Source organism: Lepidochelys olivacea (assembly GCF_965140295.1).
Source record: "Lepidochelys olivacea isolate rLepOli2 genome assembly, chromosome: 2".
Lineage (NCBI taxonomy): Eukaryota > Metazoa > Chordata > Testudines > Cheloniidae > Lepidochelys > Lepidochelys olivacea.
This window is the reverse complement of record NC_140412.1, coordinates 207,413,180-207,434,639: the sequence shown is the minus strand read 5'-3', so window position 1 is coordinate 207,434,639 and position 21,460 is coordinate 207,413,180. Positions and strand designations below refer to the sequence as shown.

The 21,460-nt window shown below is 39.8% G+C and overlaps 1 protein-coding gene across 2 annotated transcripts in view; it reads right to left on the bottom strand.

The window, feature by feature from the left end:
• The window catches only part of JAZF1 (JAZF zinc finger 1), a 283,110-nt gene that overhangs the window by 29,284 nt on the left and 232,366 nt on the right, over positions 1 to 21,460 (bottom strand). For both annotated transcript variants that reach the window (XM_084619316.1, XM_084619317.1), the window contains exon 3: positions 12,905 to 13,101. In XM_084619316.1, the coding sequence (XP_084475442.1) occupies positions 12,905 to 13,101 (197 nt within the window). The remainder of the gene's footprint in view (positions 1 to 12,904; positions 13,102 to 21,460) is intronic.

Sequence of the window (21,460 nt, the reverse complement as noted above, 5' to 3'; positions counted from 1 at the left end):
TGGCATGCAACTCATAATTCCGTGGGCCTCTGATTTGGTTCAGGTCTCTAAGAAATATATAAATCCAATCCAAACTTTGTGCACATCAGAAGTGTGGATATGATTCGGTTAAGCATTTTAAGTCCTGGGTGCTTAATTGAGTTTACCAGCTTTTTGAGATTCACTAATCACTTCAATCACTAACCAATCATTTTAGGAATTTTTAATGTGATCATCATTGCAGTAGCTAAGTATTGAAATAAAAGGAAAATCCTTCCCATCAACTGGACTGTGGCTCTTTTTAGTCTCATCAAGAGAACTCATATAACCAATGAACACTAATGGCTCGGGATGTAAACATCGCATTATAGTTTCTTTTCTGATTGTCAAACCATTCCTACATTAGAATACCCGCCCCAACAGGTTTTTCCTGCCTTTTGCTACAAACTGACATTTTACGTATTTGAAGAAATGTTTCTTGCTACATGACCTTTCACAAACATGCACTAAGCATGTCACTATTTTAGTGGGTTCCCTGGTGTTCTATCCAATATCAAGACACACACACCCTTTGCTTTTACTTCACTTAAACCTTCTTTCTTTGATCCTGTAATGACGTACTGTCAGGCTAGAACACTGCAGTCTGCTTTAGAATAACTTAAAAAAACAAAATGTACAGATCAACTCTTGCATTGATATGTGTATTAAGATATTGCCAAAATTCTTATATTCTACATCTAACATAAACAATACCCCAAGTACTAATTAAATAATATGATTAAAATGGAACAAAATTTAGAGACATTACCCATCCAACTAATGAATAAAAGGCAGAAAGCTTCAAAAAAAGGAAGCCACACATACACAAGATTCAGAGATCATGGAAAATATACATTAGATTGCATAAGGAGGGGTTTATACAGTGGCCCATATAGGTAGGTCTATAACATGAAAGGTATTTTAAACTAGACTACAGGCAATATTTCTATGTCTGTTTGTAGCTTGAAAATCACAACTAGTGATGACTTTATGAGCTTCTATGGTCTAAAGAAGAGGGTAACTCTGATGACATTACTCCTTGGATGGTTCCTGTGAAAACTCCATATACTTAATTACCATGCAAATGGTACTAGCTACTGAAACAGTTTGACTTTGGGAAAGACAGTTGTTGGAAAGCCCCGTAGGCTGGAAACTTTGTCACCACTGGTGGGTTTCGCTTCTGTACCAAAGCAAGGATACGGTGAGCAAAGAGAAATACAACAACAGGAAATAAAATGCGATTAATATAAAGCCACCCTGAGGTGGAACAGATAAGAACAAGGAAATGACATACTGATAATTGTTTGGTGTAGTGCTTCCTCATTTCCCCCTCCTACAATATAGGATTCCATACAGCAGGTACAGAGTCCATCTACCAGGAAGCAGGAAACCAAGAGACTGATTCACCAGAGGTGTATATATATATAGTCAGGCTCCACACACAATTCTGTCAGCCATTTAAAGAGGAGATTAGAAATTTAAGAGAATTAGGGTTTATATACAAACATGAGCATAGAAAAGCAAGGATGAGAAAAGGGAAAAACAAGAAACAGAGGAAGGATGTGAAGAAAAAGATTATGACAAAATAATTACCAGTACATTTTCCCCCTCACTGAATTTTCCCTCTTCACCCATCCTGCCTCTCTCTCTCTCTCTCTCTCTCTCTCTCTCATGGAATCCTTCCTTTCCTACACACACATTTATAAATGTCCTATAATTCTGTTTGGTTTTTAATCTATTTTACAAGCACCCATTCAATAATGTGCCTAAGTTTAAGCAGGTCAGTAGTCCCATTGTCATGTGTTTTAAGTTAGTCAAATCCTTGAACACTTTGTTGAATGGTGGCCTGAGTGACTGGGGAACATGTGTGGAGAGTCTGAGAGGCAGGCCAATGCACTGGGACTGACTATGCATCTGTGAACCCAACGCAGAGTAAAACAGTAAGGTCCATTGATGAGATTTCAAAAACTACAGAGGGGAGCATCCGCTTTCATACAAATGGTATCAACAGGAGTCCTCTCATGGAGTAAGTGGGGAACACTCTCTTCCAACTTCAAGCACTTCAGCTCTATTGTCAGAGAATACAGGACACTACAAGCTTTTGGAACAACTACAATTCTGCTGAATGAACCCAATCCTAAGATATAACATCTTGATAGAGGTGTGGAAATGAAGGACAAATTGCTGTCTTCAGCAGCTCTTCCCAAAACATCCAACTCAGAGTTTGGACCATCCCTAGGATGGCCAGCAACCTGGTGATTTTAGGGTTTCTGATAAGAAGATGGTTCAGACCAGAGATGCCCCTCAGATTCCCCCACTTCTGCATAGTTGTCATTCTGCAGGACAGATCATCAAGAGATCATACTCTCCTAACAAGCCTGAGCACAGCCTGGAGAGTGGGGTGCTCAGAAACTGGCTTGAGCTGAGAAGCAGTTGGGTACGAGGAGGAAATGACTATGCAGCAAGGAGCCAGAATCTGAGATTGACTGGATAGCTCAGCCGGAACATAGGTCATTGTGTAGGGGACAAGGTGGCAGAATTACAAAGGAGAAGCCTAGAAGAGGAGCAAGGGAATGGACAGATCAACTAAAACTTTAGTTTTTACAAAACTAAACTACAGCCAATATATTTCTTAAAAAATAAAAAGACACAATTTTAACCTAATCGAAGAAGAACGCATGCACCCTGAAAGTCAGGGACTCTGGCTGACCTGTCTAGGAGAAAGGGTGAAGCAGAGAAGACCAAAAATATCCCAACCCTTCTGACTTCACACCCAAAAGTTACAGAACTGTTTGAAAACTCATACAAAAGAGAGTCTGGCCTTTTGCTCGCTGCAAATCCTCATACAGGATCTAATTCTGTCTCCCATATAGGCTGTGCACCATATAGGCGGCAGGAATCCTCAATGGCCATTTACTGTGTTTCAATGAAGGGACCTGATTGGCATTAAGGAACAAAATCAAGGTACTCTCCTGCTTGTTGAAGAAAAGGAGAACACATGGTTAACAGAAAAATCCTTTCCACATATTGAGCTTGTTGCCATTTCTTAAGCAAAGCCTTTTCTCCACCCTGTTGCTAGATGATTTCCTCTATGATCCTGCAAGAAATACTGATACTGCTCTTAGCACATCCAGTATAGTAATGTTCAACCCCAACAACATGGAGGTATTCAGCAGTGCTGCTCCGAGGGGCACAAGCATGCTGGAGAGTTGTAACTGATTTGCATATAGTGACAAAATGAGGACAGACACTTGAACAAATTTTAAGCGGCAAGCCTCAAGACCCGGTGGCCCCATCAGCATCCCCATGCGCCCTGCTCCTCTAGAGCAAGGAGGGTGAGGGGAGGTCCAGCATGGAATCCCTCCCTAGGGGGGCTCCTGCTCCAATAGTGGGCAGAGCCCCCATGCTGGGGGGGGGCAGGCATGTGACCCCCACGGCAGGGCAGAGACCCGTGGTGGGACAGACCCTTCGCCCCAGGGAGAGGGGCCCCAGAATCCTTACCTGTCCTCCTCTGCATCCTGAGAACTGCTGCTGCTAGAATAGTGAGTAACCCTGTTGCTTGTGAAACAGAGCTGAAAGAGGCTCCACATGGCCTGTGCTCTAGAATAAATCCTGGAGCTGGGGGATGTGGACCAATCAGCACCCCTATCTCCCGATTGGCCAATGGGTGCCCTCAGCAACTATGTCCCTCCCTCACTGCTGAGACTGTCCCCCATCACCACTGCCCCCATTGAATTGGGTGGGTGGCATTTTTACTGATCACCATCTGGTTTAGCACAATTTCAGGAATGGGTCAAGGAGGTAGAAACCATAGAAGACACTTCCATCAACAGTGAAGTGTCTGAAAAACCTCATTTCTCTTGGTATACAGGATGAGAACGGAATGCAGCTGCTTTGATGCAATCTGGCCCAAGTCCTAGAAATGGCTGAATCAGCTTTCTGTGCAAAGGTAGGAGTAGTAGACTAAGGACTTATCTAAACAGAGAGTTAGTATTCAGCAAGCAGGGGTGTAAATCTGCAGTATCCCTATTGGGTTGAGTGGACCCTGCTACCATGCCTTACGGGTTCTAGAGTGTGCTTTGATCTACTGCTCTTTGAAATCGCAATAAGAGGAACATTCCTGCAGGGCTTTATAGACATTTTCTAACACTCTAGTTTCTGAGTCTAATATTATTATTAGATTTTACTTATACCACAGTAGAGGCTTAGAGGCCTCAACCATGATTACGGGGATATACATACCTATAGTACGAGACAGTCCTTACTCTGCAGATCTCACAGTGTAAGGGTTTTTTTCGTTTTGGCGATGTAATGGGAGTGTTTTCTTTGGTTTTGTTATCAGAAGATGCACTGCACAATTAAACACAAATGCTCCTGGCATTTAAGACATCTGAATGTTCACATGCTAGCAACACAAATGCTTAGAAGCACTGACTGTATCATAGCTGGCCTCAGAGTGCTAGGTGCTCTGCAAAGGTGTAGGAACTATATACGGTATTAATAATTAATACATGGTACTAATAATTATTAATATTAGTAAGCCATAGGAACTATATACAATATTAATAATTAATACATGGTACTAATCTAGGCTCCAAGCCCACATTTGGATCTGCACCCTCATGGAGCCCCTTTAGCTTCAATAGCGGTAGGCCAAGTTCTCTACTGTCATCCACATGGCAGAAGGTGAAATCCTGTCCCCACTGAAGTCAATGGGAGTTTTGGCATTGACTTCATTGAGGCCAGGATTTCATTCCAGATCTTTATATTCTTATTTCCTATACATTAAACATCTAATGCAAATAACCAGGAGCCTTAGGTGTGAAACAAGTGCAGACAATACTGGAAAACAGGATTTTTTCTCTTTATATTGTGAACTAACACACCACTGTGCTATTTATACATGGGCGAGTCTACATCTAGTTTTCACAAAAAATGTGTCACACATTATAGGTTTTGCAGCTCAATAGGCAATTAGGGAAGTTAGAGATTCTGTCAGTCTGAAAGACTAATGAGATGATTCCTTGGACGTTTAAAAATATGTTTTTCAAATTACACTCGAACTTTGTTAATTCACACCGTTAGTCTGACACTCCATAGTTCATATACAAAAAATGTGGCATTCTCTGCCTACTTCTCAGCACAGATTTAATAGCAGAGCTCTGAAGTTAGGTCTCATATTAATACGTTTTCATTACTTTTACAAATTATCCTACAGGAGAACATCTACAAATTTAACATAAGGTATTATAATTAATTATACCTAAACAACACACCTAATAAATTCATACGGGTGAAGATGTTTTTAAAAACAAGTAGCTGAAGTTCGGCTTCTGGGCATACTGGATATGTTTATGCTGCAGCTGGCAGCAAGCTTCGCAGCCCAGGTAGATAGACTCACACTAGCGGGGCTTGAGCTAGTGCACTAATAATAGCAGGGTGGAAGTTGTGGTTCCAGCGGAGACTTGGGTTAGCTACCCGGGGGTTGAGTGGGCTGCTGGCCGAGCCACAACATCCACACTGCTCTTTTTAGCACATTAGCTCAACCCGGGTAGCATGAGTCTGCCTACCAGAGCTGGGAGGCTCACTCCCAGCTGCAGTGCAGACTTACCCATTAAGGCTGTTGAGGCTTGATCCTGCAAGGCACTGACTCAGTGGCGCACATAAGCACATGTTTAACTTTAAGCAGCTGACTTCATGGGACTACTCGTGTGCTTAAACAAACACGTGCTTAAGTGTTTTGCTGGATCAGGGCCAGAGTGCTCAGCACAATGGAGAACTGAATCCCAAAATATGTGACCTGCTTTTCAAAGGGGTTGAGCACCCACTTGTTCAGTGACTTGATTTACAAGCCTAATTGTAGGTCCATACTTTTTTAAAATCCTGGCCATAGAATATTTTGTGGTGAATTATCTTTTCTTTCCTCTTTTTAAAAAAAAAAAAAAAAAAATCGCGCTCCTCATGAATACTGAGCCTCATTAGTACTGTACTTGGACATGTGGCCTAAGAAAAACCCCAGTTGCTGCAGGTAGTGGGGTTGGGTATTCAATAGCTGACAGTCATTCCTCTGATTCAGCACTAATCCAATCCAATGAGCTAGCCTGGTGTTAGAAAGAACTGTACTGTAGAGATGCCTGATAGCTGAGATACAGTAGGCTGAATTTCTGGTTAACTAGTTATATCAAAACAGTGTACCCATCAAAAGATCTCTGAGCTCTTATTCCTCCTTCACTGAATCCTCAACTTGTCTTAAAAGAACCTCATCATAATTTTACACTTCTACCATCTGCCTTACACACACCCAGCTTATTCAAGTCATTCTCATTTTTAGCTAAATTCTTTCTAATACGCTGTTATGGTATTCAGCCTAACAGTTGGCTGTGCTATATGATTACTTCATTGTTAAAAGTATAACATATGGAAAATACATTAAAATACCTATGAAGATGAAAGAGCTTTACATTTTTTTAAAAAGAAACCATATACTTTAAAAAAATACTTACAAAACAACTAAATAAAATGCCATTAGAATCTAAACTGCCTTAATTGAGTACATAACACTTGCTGTCTCCAGTATTTGTGTGACTTTTTTTTAGTGCCTGTTTCCAAAGGAAAATTCCTGTTGTGTGTGTTGACTGGTATTAGCAACAAGCTGAGCATTGGCTTTTGTTTAACATTTTGTATTCTTTTTTTAAGAGCAGTATCAGAAGTGTGGGAGATTAACGGAGCAGTTTGGGTTCCTCAGGATTCTTTCACCAACCATACAGGTGCAAATTGATACAGCCTGTTGCTGTATTAGCATGTACTACTTCACCCTATACTGTGGAATACCCCTGGGAGAGACCAGACAGCAGCTATGCATGCAGGAGCGAAGAATCTGCAGAAGCTAGACTCTTCATGGACCAGCAGAAGGAGCAGAGGCAAGGGCTGTCCATGTGTCTCTATGGTCAGTGCCTTCTTCCACGGAAGTAGTAGGAAACTCCAGAAGTTGAAACACATGGAGTTTCCTTTCCCTTTTGTGGGTTATTCCACGTAGGGGACAATGGGGCTCTAAATTATTTTGGCTGTAGCAGGAACCCCTGCTGACACAAAAAGGAAGGTGTAAATTTTCAGAGTCAAGGTTTTGCCTGTGATTGCATTTCAAGCACTGGGGCAAATTTGGCTGTATAAAAAAGAATGTCAAGACTATTAGAATTAATTCTGAAGAGTGGGTATGCTATTTCTCTTGAACTTGAAAAGAGCTAGTTAAACCATCATACTGCATTAAGCATGCAATTACCATTGGGTATCAGAAGTACTTTTGACTTCAGTAGAACTCTTACAATTTACACTAGCTGAGGATCTTCCCCCTAGCAATGAATGTGTTTTTCATTAACTGATAGATTAGCTTCACTTTTTTTGTGTTGCACATGGTATTAAATCAAAAGATTAGATACTGTGTAAATTATGGCCCATCATCGGTGAGAGATTTATTTAGGAAAAATTGCTGCACAATTTGCTGCTCTGCATTACCTGAAATTCTGCAGCTTGCAGATTCCTGAAAATGCAACAAAGCCGTCTTGGTTTCAACCTAAAAAATATGCTTTCTATATCACTGAAGTGCCCAGATGCTTTAATTTGCTACTAGAGCTACTAAATCATTTTTCAAATGGGATCCTGAGACTGTACTGTCTGGAAAGGGTTTTGGGAGGGGGGGGAGGGTAGAGAGAGAGGGGGAAACCTGTTGCAGTTGTTTTATATTGCTTAAGTTAGCTCTCATACTGTAGTTTCAAATAAAGAACCAAGGATTCTTTGTATCTTTTGGGTATCTAAGAAATGTGCAATGATTTCTATATCAAAGCATATACATAGGTTGAGAATTTTAAAGCAGTGCTTTGAAAACCTCAACTGCAGCTTTTTTATTCTTAAAATATTGCTATTGCGAAAATCTTTGGCATATTTGGCATATTATCATATCATATTACTCACTGCCTAGATCTTGGATTCCTAAAATCTTAAAGAAAAATCCATGGTGTAATTTTTCTCCTGTTTAAATTAACTATTAAATGGACATATGACATGGTAAACTGCTTATATTATCACTAATTAGAGTATCCACTTATTTTACATTTTTGTAACGATTTTAAAATGTGCTTAATTTCTTTCAGGCCTAATCTACCATAAAATAATTACAACAGTTGAATATAGGCATACTTGACATGTATATGTATTCAGGTATATTTAGTACTCCATATTAAGTACTGCACACACCACAAAATTTTGGATTGTATGGATTATTTGTTTGTGAATATACATAGAAATCTAAAAATAAAAAATGAATTTGCAAATTTGACAACCCAACATTTGCTTTTTAACTCACTGAATAAGCCAGCAGATAGCCCAATAATGCACCAGTTAGCTAGCTGTGGGTCCAAATAAGATACAGTCTTTGATATAGGATCAGCGTGGGCCACCCATTTAAACCTGACCCTCACATCTCCCTTGCAAGTAGAGAGACTGACCAATACCTGTTGGTGTGCCAGACAGATCACCAATGCTTGCTGTCAGAGTGCAATGCCAGAGCTGGCTACCCCAGCAGGACCATCAGCTGCCGAACTGTATCAGGCAGCGAGTATGATTAGAAACCTCTTAAAATTATAAAATTGTTTTAATGTTAATGGATTACACATTAAAAATGAGAAAAGAAACCAGAGCCAGTTTTGCATAGGAAGTTGAGTGAAATGCTCATTTTTCAAATTTTTCAAATATTTCAAACATTCCTGACCTTCCCTCCCTACCCCCACAACCCGCAAACTAAAAAAATAAAGAGAATTACAAGTGAGTCATTTAGAGAGAGATGTTGGGTGAGATAATATCTTTTATTGGACCAAGTGGTATTGGTGAAAGAGACAAGTTTGCAAGCTACACAGCGTTCGTCTTCAGGGCTCGAAAGCTTGTCTCTTTAACCAATAGAAATTGGTCCAATAAAAGATATTACCTCCCCCATCTTGTCTCTCTAATATCTTGGGACCAACACAGCTAAAACAACACTGCAAACAACAACCTGAGCCATTTAAAAGCCAGTTGGTAACATTAAACCCCGCTTCAGGTTTTATAACTAGGTCAAAAATTCACTCCAGATTGAAATTTATTATTCCAGGCTAAGGCCTAGAATAATTTCTTTTAAATTCATTGTGGAAATCTTTAGGAGGAGAGGGTGACAAAAACAAACACACAAACAAACCACCCAATACATAGAAGGCAGTGGCTTCAGATAGTTTTTTGGCATCCCTACAATCCCAAAGTAGTTTTATTTTATTTAAAAAAAAAAACCAACTACAATAACAACTAAAGAAACACCTGAGACTTATTTTCCATAGAAGAAATTAACTATTTTTGCTATTTAAAAAAAAAAAAGGGGGGGGGAGGGGGGACCATGTTCTTTCATTTTAAAAATGAGTTTTCAGTCTATTACTATCACTGAAAATTTGAAAAAGATTATTATGAAGACTTACTATAATTTTCAAAGGGACATCAATGATTTGATTTAACCTGAAGGCAAAGAAATTAAGGGTGGAAACTTCATCCTTCACCAACACAGACATATATCAAAAACTATACAAAAATATTAACAGCTTGCGTTAAAGATAGATATCTATGTGAGTGGGTCTTTGATCCTGGACTTTGCTACCCACCACGGTCTGCCAGACCCCAGATTACTTAATCTACTGGGCATGCTGCAACACTCATGTTCAGTTCCACACATCTGGGCAGGTTATGAGTAAGAGGAATTACATTTTTGTGTGTGAAGCAGAAGGGGTTTTAGTTATGTTATTTTTGCTGCTGGAACAAATTTGTATTACAGTATTTACTGTAAAGGTTACATTATATGAGGGCCCCGAAGTGCATCGTGGGCACCGGGTTGTTCTGTAAATCTAAATCAATAAATAATGGAAATTGTTCTTCATTTCTCCCCAAATCTGCTACACAGTGATGCTATGGGATGTTAAAACCCACACCTTAAGCAATAGCAATGGAGCTACGGAAGCATCAAAGATTACACTTGCAGTGGTCACTACAACATAATTGCTAAGGAACACGGGTAGGTTGCCTAACTACTCTTCTAGGCATTATGGGTTCTGCTTGGCCATGTCTTCCTGCAGAGCTGGCTGCAATAGGAAAATGAACTCTTTCCTTCCTGCTGCCCTCCCCAGTGGAGGAGCAAGGCCTAGTGGGTTCCTTGCCCAGTCAGAAGACCCTGAAAATGGAGGTAAAGGGAGGCACTGAAGGGAGAAGATTGGATCAGCAGCCATCCATTATCTCCCTAATCCAGAAGGAAGCAGGAGAAGGCCACTGAACCTCCCTGAAGACTGGCATTAACTATCTCTCCTGAGTAACTTTTAAGTTGGGCTGCATTTGCATTTTCCCCAGTTCCCCCAAAATATATTTAATTTTATAACAAAAACCTGTGGCTTAGAGCAATAGTTTCATAGCAATCGAAACATCTCAAAGATTTATTTCAGGTCCAGAAAAGTTTTAAAGATGATAGAATTGGAAATTCCGAGGGGAGGCTGCTGAAATGTAACTTAGTTGAGAGTTAAGAATGTCAAATTCTTTAAGAAAGAATATCTGTTTTATATATGAATTTTGCTACTAAGCTATTACAAATTCTGACCTTGGAATGTTGTCTGAATGTGGAACCTGGTATTATTTATAACCCGGCAAACAGGACTCCCAGAAACGAGCTCGTTAGCCGAAACAAGCTGATCCTTCTAATACAGGTAAAACAACATTCTAAATAATCTAAATGTTTGAAAAATATATACAATCAAAACAGCAAAGTACTTTGGTAGACAGAAACCAGCTTCCTTATTAATTTTTAACATATTATGGAATATGGTTGAAACAGCAGATAGCTAACCAGTGTTCTTGACAGACACACAAAATTACACATCCTGACTACATCATAACTTCGTCTTTTTAGTGGGGATCGCTAAAAAAAGCAGTAGGTTAGAATGATTCCTCAACCTCTGCAGCAAAGAAAATGATTCAATTTCTTCCAAACACTATTTACAAAATAATTATTAATAAACTCCTTTCTGAAATGTGAATATTCTTATGTAACAAAGAACATTTTAGCTACACTGTACATGTCATATTTTGCATATATGGGGACATTTACTAGTCCATTCATTTCACAGCTCTCCAGACATAGAGGTCATGCACATTTTTCCATGTAATCATTAATACCAAAACATTAAATAACTTATGGAAAACACATTACATAGCAATATATCAAGCTGAGGGTGTTCATGATGTTTTTTCAGTAAAATGACTGTGTTGGGTCTATACTTTGTAAAATGGGATAAAATATATTCCTTTTCTGTTACACTATTGGTGACAGATTCCAACAGTTTCCATTATATCTTCCTGTATTCAGACTGTAGGGCAAGGTGCACAGAATAAGATACTGAAGTACACTTATTCTGAAGAATATCCAGAAACAGTGGGCCAGATTCCTAGCTGGTGTAAATCAGTCTAGCCCCAGTCTCGCTGATGGTGAGGATCTGCCCAAGCATGTCTAGCTGTTTATAACTTTAAATCAATGCAGAATAAAACTGGCACTGGAAAGAATTCACTACAATGAATTTTATTGCTGGGATGGCTATTTGGGTTTTGCTTTTGAAGTGAAGCTCAGCAAAAAGGAGGCAGAAAAATCTATAAGAAAATTCATCTCCAGTATCATGCTTGTTTTTTTTCTTTGTTTTACTGCTTAATTTTATCCCCTCCAAGTTCAAAAGTAAGTGGGACAGACTTACTGCTCCAGGTGCAAGAAATCCTTGCATCTGTGACCCACTGGATGCACATATCTCAGGATACATTTTACCCAAAGAAAAAAAAAAAACAAAACTCCACACAACCCCTGGGACTATAAAGAGACAGAAGTGGGGAATTGTCCCAAGAACGTAGTTTTGCTTTTTATTTTGTTAGCATCCAGATACCTCGGTGATGGGTGCATTATAAATAAAGTATCTACATATGCAGGTAAGATTGACTGTACTCAATAGTCAGTTTTGAGTTGTATGCCTCAACCATCCAGAACAAATATTTCATACTGGGGTATAATCCTAGACTCAAGCAGTCAGTCTGCTCCTTCTTAGTAGTGGCATCTTGGATTTGACTTCCAGTTTGTTTCTCCCTTATGAACTAGCCCACATAATCCCATAAAGCCCATCTTTAAGTATTCTGTTTGTTCTCCAGTTAGGACTGTCCACATTCAGAGGCTCTGCTGGTTAGCTGCAAGCCCTGCGGTTGGATGGGGATTGCAAGTGTTTTATGTTGCCACATCCCCTTCTGCAAGGGCTTTCTGCCACGAGGTGCTCTATGTTACTCTGGAAGAAGCTGGCATAACCTTGCGTGAATTAGGTTCACTATGAATACAGTCAACAGATGAGATTACACTACACTTTCTTTTAGATCTCAAGAGTCAAGTCCTACAGGGTTTGCCAGCACTTGCAGTTGTATCATGAGTCTCACCACATTTGGTGTTTTCCATAAACCACACTTCCTTTGCACATATGAGAATCTCAGCTTCCTTAAAAAAAAAAAAAAAAAAAAAAGCTAGCCTTCGTACTTGCGGACAAAAAAGCTTGAACATGTGACCAAAGCACACTCCCAAAGTTCAGAAACAGGAGGCAAATAAAAAGAACCCAAAAGCTGTGTGTGTGTGTGTGGGGGGGGGGTTATTTTGTTTTTAAGACTAACAATTTTTAAGCCCATCTCATGATTTTTGTGTGCCTGACTTCTGATTGGGAATTGATAATACTGCAGCAATGGATACGCCCACAGTCTATTGCGACTCTCTCTCAGCAAAGGCAAAGGACTAAGTGAAGTTGTAGCTCCTTACCTGTTGGTGTACTGCTACGAAATGAGGAGGAGGGAGTGATTGGGGGCGTGACTGGAGGAGTAAGGCTTCCACTGCTGTGGCGGGGTGGAGTAGATACATTCCCACGGGACACTGAACTTGACAAAGTCAAAGAGAGTTTAGGCTGAATCTTTTTCTTCAAGGATTCCTGCTCACGGCGAGCTGCATCAGTCATAAATCTAGAACAAAACCAACAAAGATGAGACAAAAATTACAATTTTGAAACAGTAAATTAGCCCTTAGTAATAGCGTTTCAAACTCAGATATGAGAGATGTATTCCACTGCAAAGTAGACAGACACTATAGGTGTGAAACGGCTTTGGCATGTTGATCATTGATAAGTTGGTCTTTAAACTAGTTGGTGAGGGGAAAAAGTTGGGAGAGACTCATGAGATCTCCATGCTTGGCTTTAATACACAGGAGGGGGAAAATCTGCTAAATGAAGATATGGTAAAGATAATGTAACCCCAGAAGATAAAAGTATGGACAGCACAGTGACATAAGTACAAATATTGATTAGAGTAATAATCAGGCAGCTGTTACACTTAGTGAAAGGGCTATACCTAATGTGGTTGCAAAACTGGGTTTAGGTCCAAGGGAAACAACTGAAATGCGTGTACATGAATGCAAGGAGTCTAGGCAATAAAAAATACGGGAACTGGAACTACTGGCACAGGAGGTCAGACTGGGTATTATATTACAGAAACATGGTGGAGAAGCACTCATGACTGGCATACCGGTACTAAAGGGTGTATGCTGTTTAGAAGAGATAGGAATAAAGGTGGTGGGGTAGCATTATACATTAATGAGGTGGTAAGCTGTAAAGAAATAAATGTGACAGAATGGACAAAACAGAAAGAGTCAAAATCATTTTGGGAAAGGATTATAAAAGAAGTTTTGTTAGGTTTAGGAATTGACTCCCAGGGTCAGACCCAGATATGGATAGAGATCTCTTTAAAATTATTAGAGAGATAAATACTATCGGATATTATGTCATAATGGAAGACTAACTTCCTGAATATAGACTGGAGAATAAATGCGATCATACTGGCAGTGCCCAGTTATTCTTGGATGGGATAGATGACCGTTTTCTTCATCAAATCACCACTGAACCCACAAGAGGAGATGTAATTTAGACTTGATTTTGGTAAGCAGTGAGGACATCATAGAAGAGCTGGTGGTAGGAAATAATCTTGGCTTAAATAATCACAAATTGATTCAGTTTAAATGAAATGGAAGAATAATCAAAACTGGGTTGTCAACTGTGCTATTTGATTTCAAAAGGGCAGACTTTAGGAAATTAAGGGAATTAGTTAAAGGCGTCAACTGGATTGAACACCTCAAGGACTTAAACGTGGAGGAGGTTTGGAATTTCTTTAAACCAACTATACAAAAGCTGTCTGACATTTACATCCCAAGCCAGGGGAAGAAAACTTGTAGGGAAAGGGTCCAGACCCAGCTGGATGAATAACTACTTCAAAAAGATTATTAGGAGTAAACAGAGTGCCTAGAGGGAATGGAAAAAGGGATTGATCAGCAAGAAAAGTACATCTTGGAGGTTAGAAAATGTAGGAATAAAGTGAGAATTGCTAAAAGGCAATGCTAAAAATTGCTAAAAAAAATTATAAAAAAAATAAAAAATTGCTAAAAAGCTGAATCAGCTCTTGCCAAGGAAGTTACAATAAATAAGAGGTTTTCTTAGTTATATAAATAAAAAGACAATAAGGATGGATAATGTTGGTCCTGTGTCTTTAATCTCCTTCCCATCCACATTACATAATCTAGGTGTGGCCCCAAAACCAAATAAATATTTTGCCTCAGTTTTCAGTAAAGATGGTAACATGGAACATGGGCATGAAGGTATGATGGCTGATGAAAATTATCTAAAAATGGAGATGATCACATCTGACATGGAAGAAAACCTTACAGAGTTTAATGCACTCAAATCAAGGGAATTGGGTCATTTTAATCTCACAATAATTACATTAGTATTTGTCACAGCTGATTATGTATCCTTTAAAATTGCATGCATATCCAGGGTTTTCGTACTCAGACTAGAGGCACTGCACTGCAGAGGACATTTTCTTAACTGTGTCCCAAGATCAGAAGAGAAAGCAATTTGAGGGGGAAAAGAGTGGAGCAAAATTTTGTTTTAAAGTAAAAGTTTAGAAGGGGAACTTCAAACAAAGCAGGATTATAATTATAGTGTGTTTAAATTTCTGCTTTCAAACTTGAAATGTTCATGGGTATACATTTATTCAATGGCACTTATGTAATGCAGTGTATTTATACTGTTAAAACTGCAATTTCTTAAATAGGCTTTTTCCAGCTCTTGAAAGCTGAGTCCCACTTCTAGAAAATAAAACCAATCACAATACCCTGTGTCATCCCTGCTGTGTGCTATTAAAGGCCTGCACAGCTTAAGGCTTGTCTACACAAGAAGTTATCAGGAAGTTACACCAGCATAAGGGAAGGTATGAATTTATATTGCAGTGTTTTGTTTTGTTTTTTACTGGTGTAACCCTCCATGTGGATGCTCTCTCTTTTTTTTTTTTAATTAATTCACTCTGGAAGTGAGATAATAGTCAAACACAAGTTATTAGGCTCCACTTAGGGTTAACTGGGTGATATTTAAGGACTTGTAATATACAGGCGGTCAGATTAGATGATCTGCTGTTCCCCTCTGGCCTTAAACTCTAGGAATCTATGAGTCCACGTGGAGAGTTACATCAGTATAACTACTGCAGTGTGGACTGAAAAGTCTGTGCATCCCCTTATACATACTGTCCTCTCAGGGGATGCACTCCATAGTTTGAGAAGCATTGCATTACGATATAATATGCTATAAATTTATTTTAAAAAATGGGAGTATAATACCACCCAAGATGGCTTAGCAGCTGTTAGTTTGGCTTTATCATAGTTTTGAAGGAGTGAAACCAGGTTTTAGCTGTATTATAAGATGTACGGGTTTTAGATTTTAAGTTCCTTAGGGCAGGGACTGTGTTTATTTGTGCCTTGAACAGCAGAGATATCATCAGAGAGAGCTCAAATAATAAATACTTGTAATATGGTACAAGGCAGTTTTGTGTTGCGCTTGCATTAGAACTGTCTTTATCACCTAGAAAAACACATTTCAAACTCCAGGGAGGGAGTGGGGTCAGGGAAATGACAAGAAGTTATTGGCACTCTCTTTTATTGGACTAACTACAAATAAAATGGGCTTTCTATCAAAAGTCATACTCTTTTCATCAGCCTACAACAATAAGAGTGAGGGAGACTCAAGAATACGGTGGCAGAAAGCTAGTTCAGAACTCATCAAGTTCAGAGATAAAGCAATTATGATGGTCAATTATCTGCCCATCTTATCTTGCTTTCTGGATGCTCCACTGCAAGAGACAAACAAACAATAAGTACATATTGTCTAATGGATTGAAATACTCATAACTTTGGCTATGTATCCACCTTAAAATATGCACGTTTCTCTTTTTGGACCAGTTAAACAGGACTATGTCAGGCCTGAGTGTGTATCAATTCTAAGTATGTGAACTGACATAACTCTTATTCATAACTAACTCCTGTCAATTGTTCTTTTTATAGATGAATGAGAGTTGGAATACAATACAAAATCTCAAAGCACTTTATAAATATGAACGTATTAAGAAACAAATTACATGATAGCACAATGGCACAGGATACTGCAGAAAAAAATAGGGATACATGCAAAGGGCCCAATTCTGCAAACACAAACAGGAATAGTGATTACTTGTCATTAACCATTGTCCATTGGCTTGGACTTCCCATGGTAGTAAGCAGTGCATGTGATGGCATTTGCAGTACAGTGCCATAAGACTTGTCTCGTTCCTTCCCTATTCCTCCAACATACATTTTATATGAACATAAACTTCATATTCTTTAATGCTTTGGGGAATTCTAACGGTTGTAGCAGTTTGCAGCTTACAGGCTGCTTCAGCTGAAACTGTGCAAAGGCTGCCGGAAGACAGTCTGAAGCTGCTATAGCTCATGCCTGCTATAGCTCAAGCCGGCATTTTGGAGGTAGAGGGAAAGAGGAGAAAAAATAAATGTTTACTAACCAGAGCCAAGTATAGAAGACTCCAACTTGGCTCTGCGGACAACCCCCCCACCAAAAAAAAGCCACCCCAGCTCTCTTTCTGAAAGGCTCGTGTATTTTGACACATCCTCAAACACTGTGGCATGAAATTGTAAGTACCTTTAGAGTCATAAAGATGTATCCTGTCTATCCATAGTATGGAGACATTAATAAGTGGAGTTTTCCCATGATACCTAATGTCAATTTGTAGTATGAAGACATTAATAAATGTTGACATGACAGCTTATCCACCTCCGGAACAGAAACAATGTATCATGTCAAGCAGTGGTATGGAGCTTTTACAATGTTAACATTTAAAAATTGGATATCTGTGGTAACAGTTTAAGATGTTGTTTTTTGGGTTTTTTATATTTCACCCTTCCCTCTTCTTTCCCCCACCCCCTAACCTCTTTCCCCAAGGGTTCATATATTGACAGCACACAAATAAAAATCTGAATTTTAGTAAAGGAAAATATAGGTTTAAAGGATCTTAATAAAATGAACATACACATTTGCTTTTCTCTAACTAGGAAGTGTCCAATTCACTTACATTTAGAATTTGTAGTAAAATATATTAGAGTATTTGCTCTTGGGTTAAAAGCTTTATTCCTTGAGCAAATTTTATAGCAACACTATAAATCCTTGAAAAGCTTGGATTATAACCTAATATATGATATGTTCAGCACAGCAGTATGAACATGACAATATAATAAACTCAGCCACAAACAACAATGTTTAAATAATGTTAAAGATAACCAGTCTGGTTTAAATCCATAAAAACATGGAAAATGAAAGTTAACGCTGAAACTTCTGGCTGGAGTTGTCCCATTACTCACTCTTATTATGCCAAGGTGTTGCAGATTCTGAAAGATTATGTATTGTTCATACCATGAAACATTGGGGTAAACTAAGGACAAAGTCAGTCTAGAATAACAGCCTTAAATTTGAAATCCTTTATTTCCTTGGTATAATAAAACACATAATACTTTATCATAACATTGTATTTCAATATTTAATAGAAATTGTAATGTTTTTCAATAGAAAACTTTTCATTTGTTGTAATAGATTAGTCCTTTCTTTGAGATTTTATTTGAACTGTGGTACTGGATTCCAAATGTTATAATTGTGCTGAGTTATTACAGCATTCTTTAAAATATGCAACAAGATTATTAAAAATTAGGGTTTAAAATGGAATTAACAACCAAAGCCTTATAGAATCATAGAATACCAGGGTTGGAAGGGACCTCAGGAGGTCATCTAGTCCAACCCCCTGCTCAAAGCAGGACCAATCCCCAATTTTTGCCCAGATCCCAAATGGCCCCCTCAAGGATTGAACTCACAACCCTGGGTTTAGCAGGCCAATGCTCTTGTATCTTTAATTACATGATCTCATACTACTTTTCTTCCCAGTACCCCTGCCTCATGCAGTTCAGACAGTAAGAATGGTTCTCTAGGAATGAATCAGGGTTGAATACTGAATGAGGCTGTTGTCTGGAGGATCCCTATCTCATTGCTTACATAAATTGGAAGGTGTATAATGAATGAGGCAGGAAGAGAAAAGATAGTCTTATGGTTATGGGTGTTCACTGACACCCTGGAGAACTGGATTCTGCCCCTGTTTTGGCCAAAGTCCCTATGTCATGTTGGGCTAATCACTTAAGTAAAAATTTTCACAGGTGGCCACTTATTGTTCCTTATTTTCTGGGTGCCCAACCAGATTTACAAACATGCTAAGCAACATACACTGTGAGTATGTGTCATAAATATAAAGGGAAGGGTAAACCCCTTTGAAATCCCTCCTGGCCAGGGGAAAGCTCCTCTCACCTGTAAAGGGTTAAGAAGCTAAAGGTAACCTCGCTGGCACCTGACCAAAATGACCAATGAGGAGACAAGATACTTTCAAAAGCTGGGAGGAGGGAGAGAAACAAAGGGTCTGTGTCTGTCTGTAGTCGTTTTGGCCGGGGATAGACCAGGAATGGAGTCTTAGAACTTTTAGTAAGTAATCTAGCTAGGTAGGTGTTAGATTATGATTTCTTTAAATGGCTGAGAAAAGAATTGTGCTGAATAGAATAACTATTTCTGTCTGTGTATCTTTTTTGTAACTTAAGGTTTTGCCTAGAGGGGTTCTCTATGTTTTTGAATCTAATTACCCTGTAAGATATCTACCATCCTGATTTTACAGGGGGGATTTCTTTATTTCTATTTACTTCTATTTTTTATTAAAAGTCTTCTTGTAAAACACTGAATGCTTTTTCATTGTTCTCAGATCCAAGGGTTTGGGTCTGTGGTCACCTATGCAAATTGGTGAGGCTTTTTATCCAACATTTCCCAGGAAAGGGGGGGTGCAAGTGTTGGGAGGATTGTTCATTGTTCTTAAGATCCAAGGGTCTGGGTCTGTAGTCACGTAGGCAAATTGGTGAGGCTTTTTACCAAACCTTGTCCAGGAAGTGGGGTGCAAGGTTTTGGGAAGTATTTTGGGGGGAAGGACGCGTCCAAACAGCTCTTCCCCAGTAACCAGTATTAGTTTGGTGGTGGTAGCGGCCAGTCCAAGGATAACGGGGGTAATATTTTGTACCTTGGGGAAGTTTGACCTAAGCTGGTAAAGATAAGCTTAGGAGGTTTTTCATGCAGGTCCCCACATCTGTACCCTAGAGTTCAGAGTGGGGGAGGAACCTTGACAGTATGCATCCGATGAAGTGAGTTGTAGCTCACGAAAGCTTATGCTCAAATAAATTGATTAGTCTCTAAGGTGCCACAAGTACTCCTTTTCTTTTTGCGAATCTTTTAAATATTTTTCTTTAAAAAGGAAAATGATTACAACGAAGTCCTCAATACAAAACATTACATTAGCTAGTTAGTTTCAAGGACGGAGTGAATTTTACAAATAACCTTAGCCCTGGTCTACACTATGGGGTTAGGTGGAATTTAGCCACGTTAGGTCGATTTTAAAATGAATGTGTCTACCCAACCAACTCCGTTCCATCGACCTAAAGGGCTCTTAAAATCGACTTCTGTACTCCTCCACAGGGAGGGGAGTAGCGCTAAAATCTACCTTGCTGGGTCGAATTTGGGGTAGTGCAGATGCAATTCGATGGTATTGGCCTCCGGGAGCTATCCCACAATGCTCCAGTGTTACTGCTGTGGACAGCACTTTGAACTCCGATGCACTAGCCAGGTACACAGGAAAAGCTCCAGGAAATTTTGAATTTCATTTCCTGTTTGGTCAGCATGGCGAGCTCAGCAGCACAGGTGACCATGCAGTCCCCCAGAATTGCAAACAAGCTCCAGCATGGACCAAAAGGAAGACATTGGATCTGATTGCTGTATGGGGAGAAGAATCTGTGCAGGCCGAACTTTGATCAAAAAGAAGAAATGCTAATATATATGCCAAAATTGCACAGGGTATGATGGACAAAGGCTACAACAGGGACACACAGCAGTGCCGCATGAAAGTCAAGGAGCTCAGGCAAGCCTACCAAAAGACAAAGGAGGCAAAAGGTCACTCCGGGTCAGAGCCCCATACATGCCACTTCTATGATCAGCGGCATGGCATTATAGGGGGAGACCCTACCACTACTCTACCACTGTCCGTGGACACCTTCAAGGGGGGAGTCTGATGCAACAGGGAGGAGGATTTTGTGGATGAGGAAGAGGAGGGGAATGCGCAGCAGGCAAGCAGTGAATCCATTCTCCCAGACAGCCAGGAACTTTTCATCACCCTGGAGCCAATACCCTCACAAGGCGGGATCCCTGACCCTGAAGCCAGAGAAGGCAGCTCTGGTGAGTGCACATTTGTAACTACAGTACAGGATTTAAAAGCAATAGTGTTTAATGTTTCATTTGCCCTGAAGAATTGGGATGCATTCGCGGCCAGTACAACTACTGGAAAAGTCTGTTAACGTGTCTGGGGATGGAGCAGGAATCCTCCAAGGACATCTCCATGCAGCTCTCCTGGAGGTACTCTGAAAGCCTTTGCAGAAGGTTTCTGGGGAGGGCTGCCTTATTTCGTCCTCCATGATAGGACACTTTACCACGCCAAGCCAGTAGCAAGTAGTCTGGAATCATTGCAGCACAAAGCATGGCAGCAAACGGTCCTGGGTTTTGGTTGCATTCTCGCAACATTCAGTCTTTATCTTTCTGTGTTAGCCTCAGGAGAATGATATCATTCATGGTCACCTGGTTGAAATAGGGGAATTTTTGTAAGGGAACAGTAAAAGGACCCCATTCATGCTGGGTTGTTTGTGCTTGGCTAAAAGAGATAATCCTGGAGAATAGCCACGCGGTGGGGGGAAGGGTGAAAGGATCATCCCAGAGAATAACCATGCGGTAGGGAGAGGTGTGTGCTGCACATCCATCCAAAAACCGCAGCCCCTCCTTTTAAATGTGAAACCCAACTGGCATTGCTTGCTATGGGAAAGGATGGCGCTGCA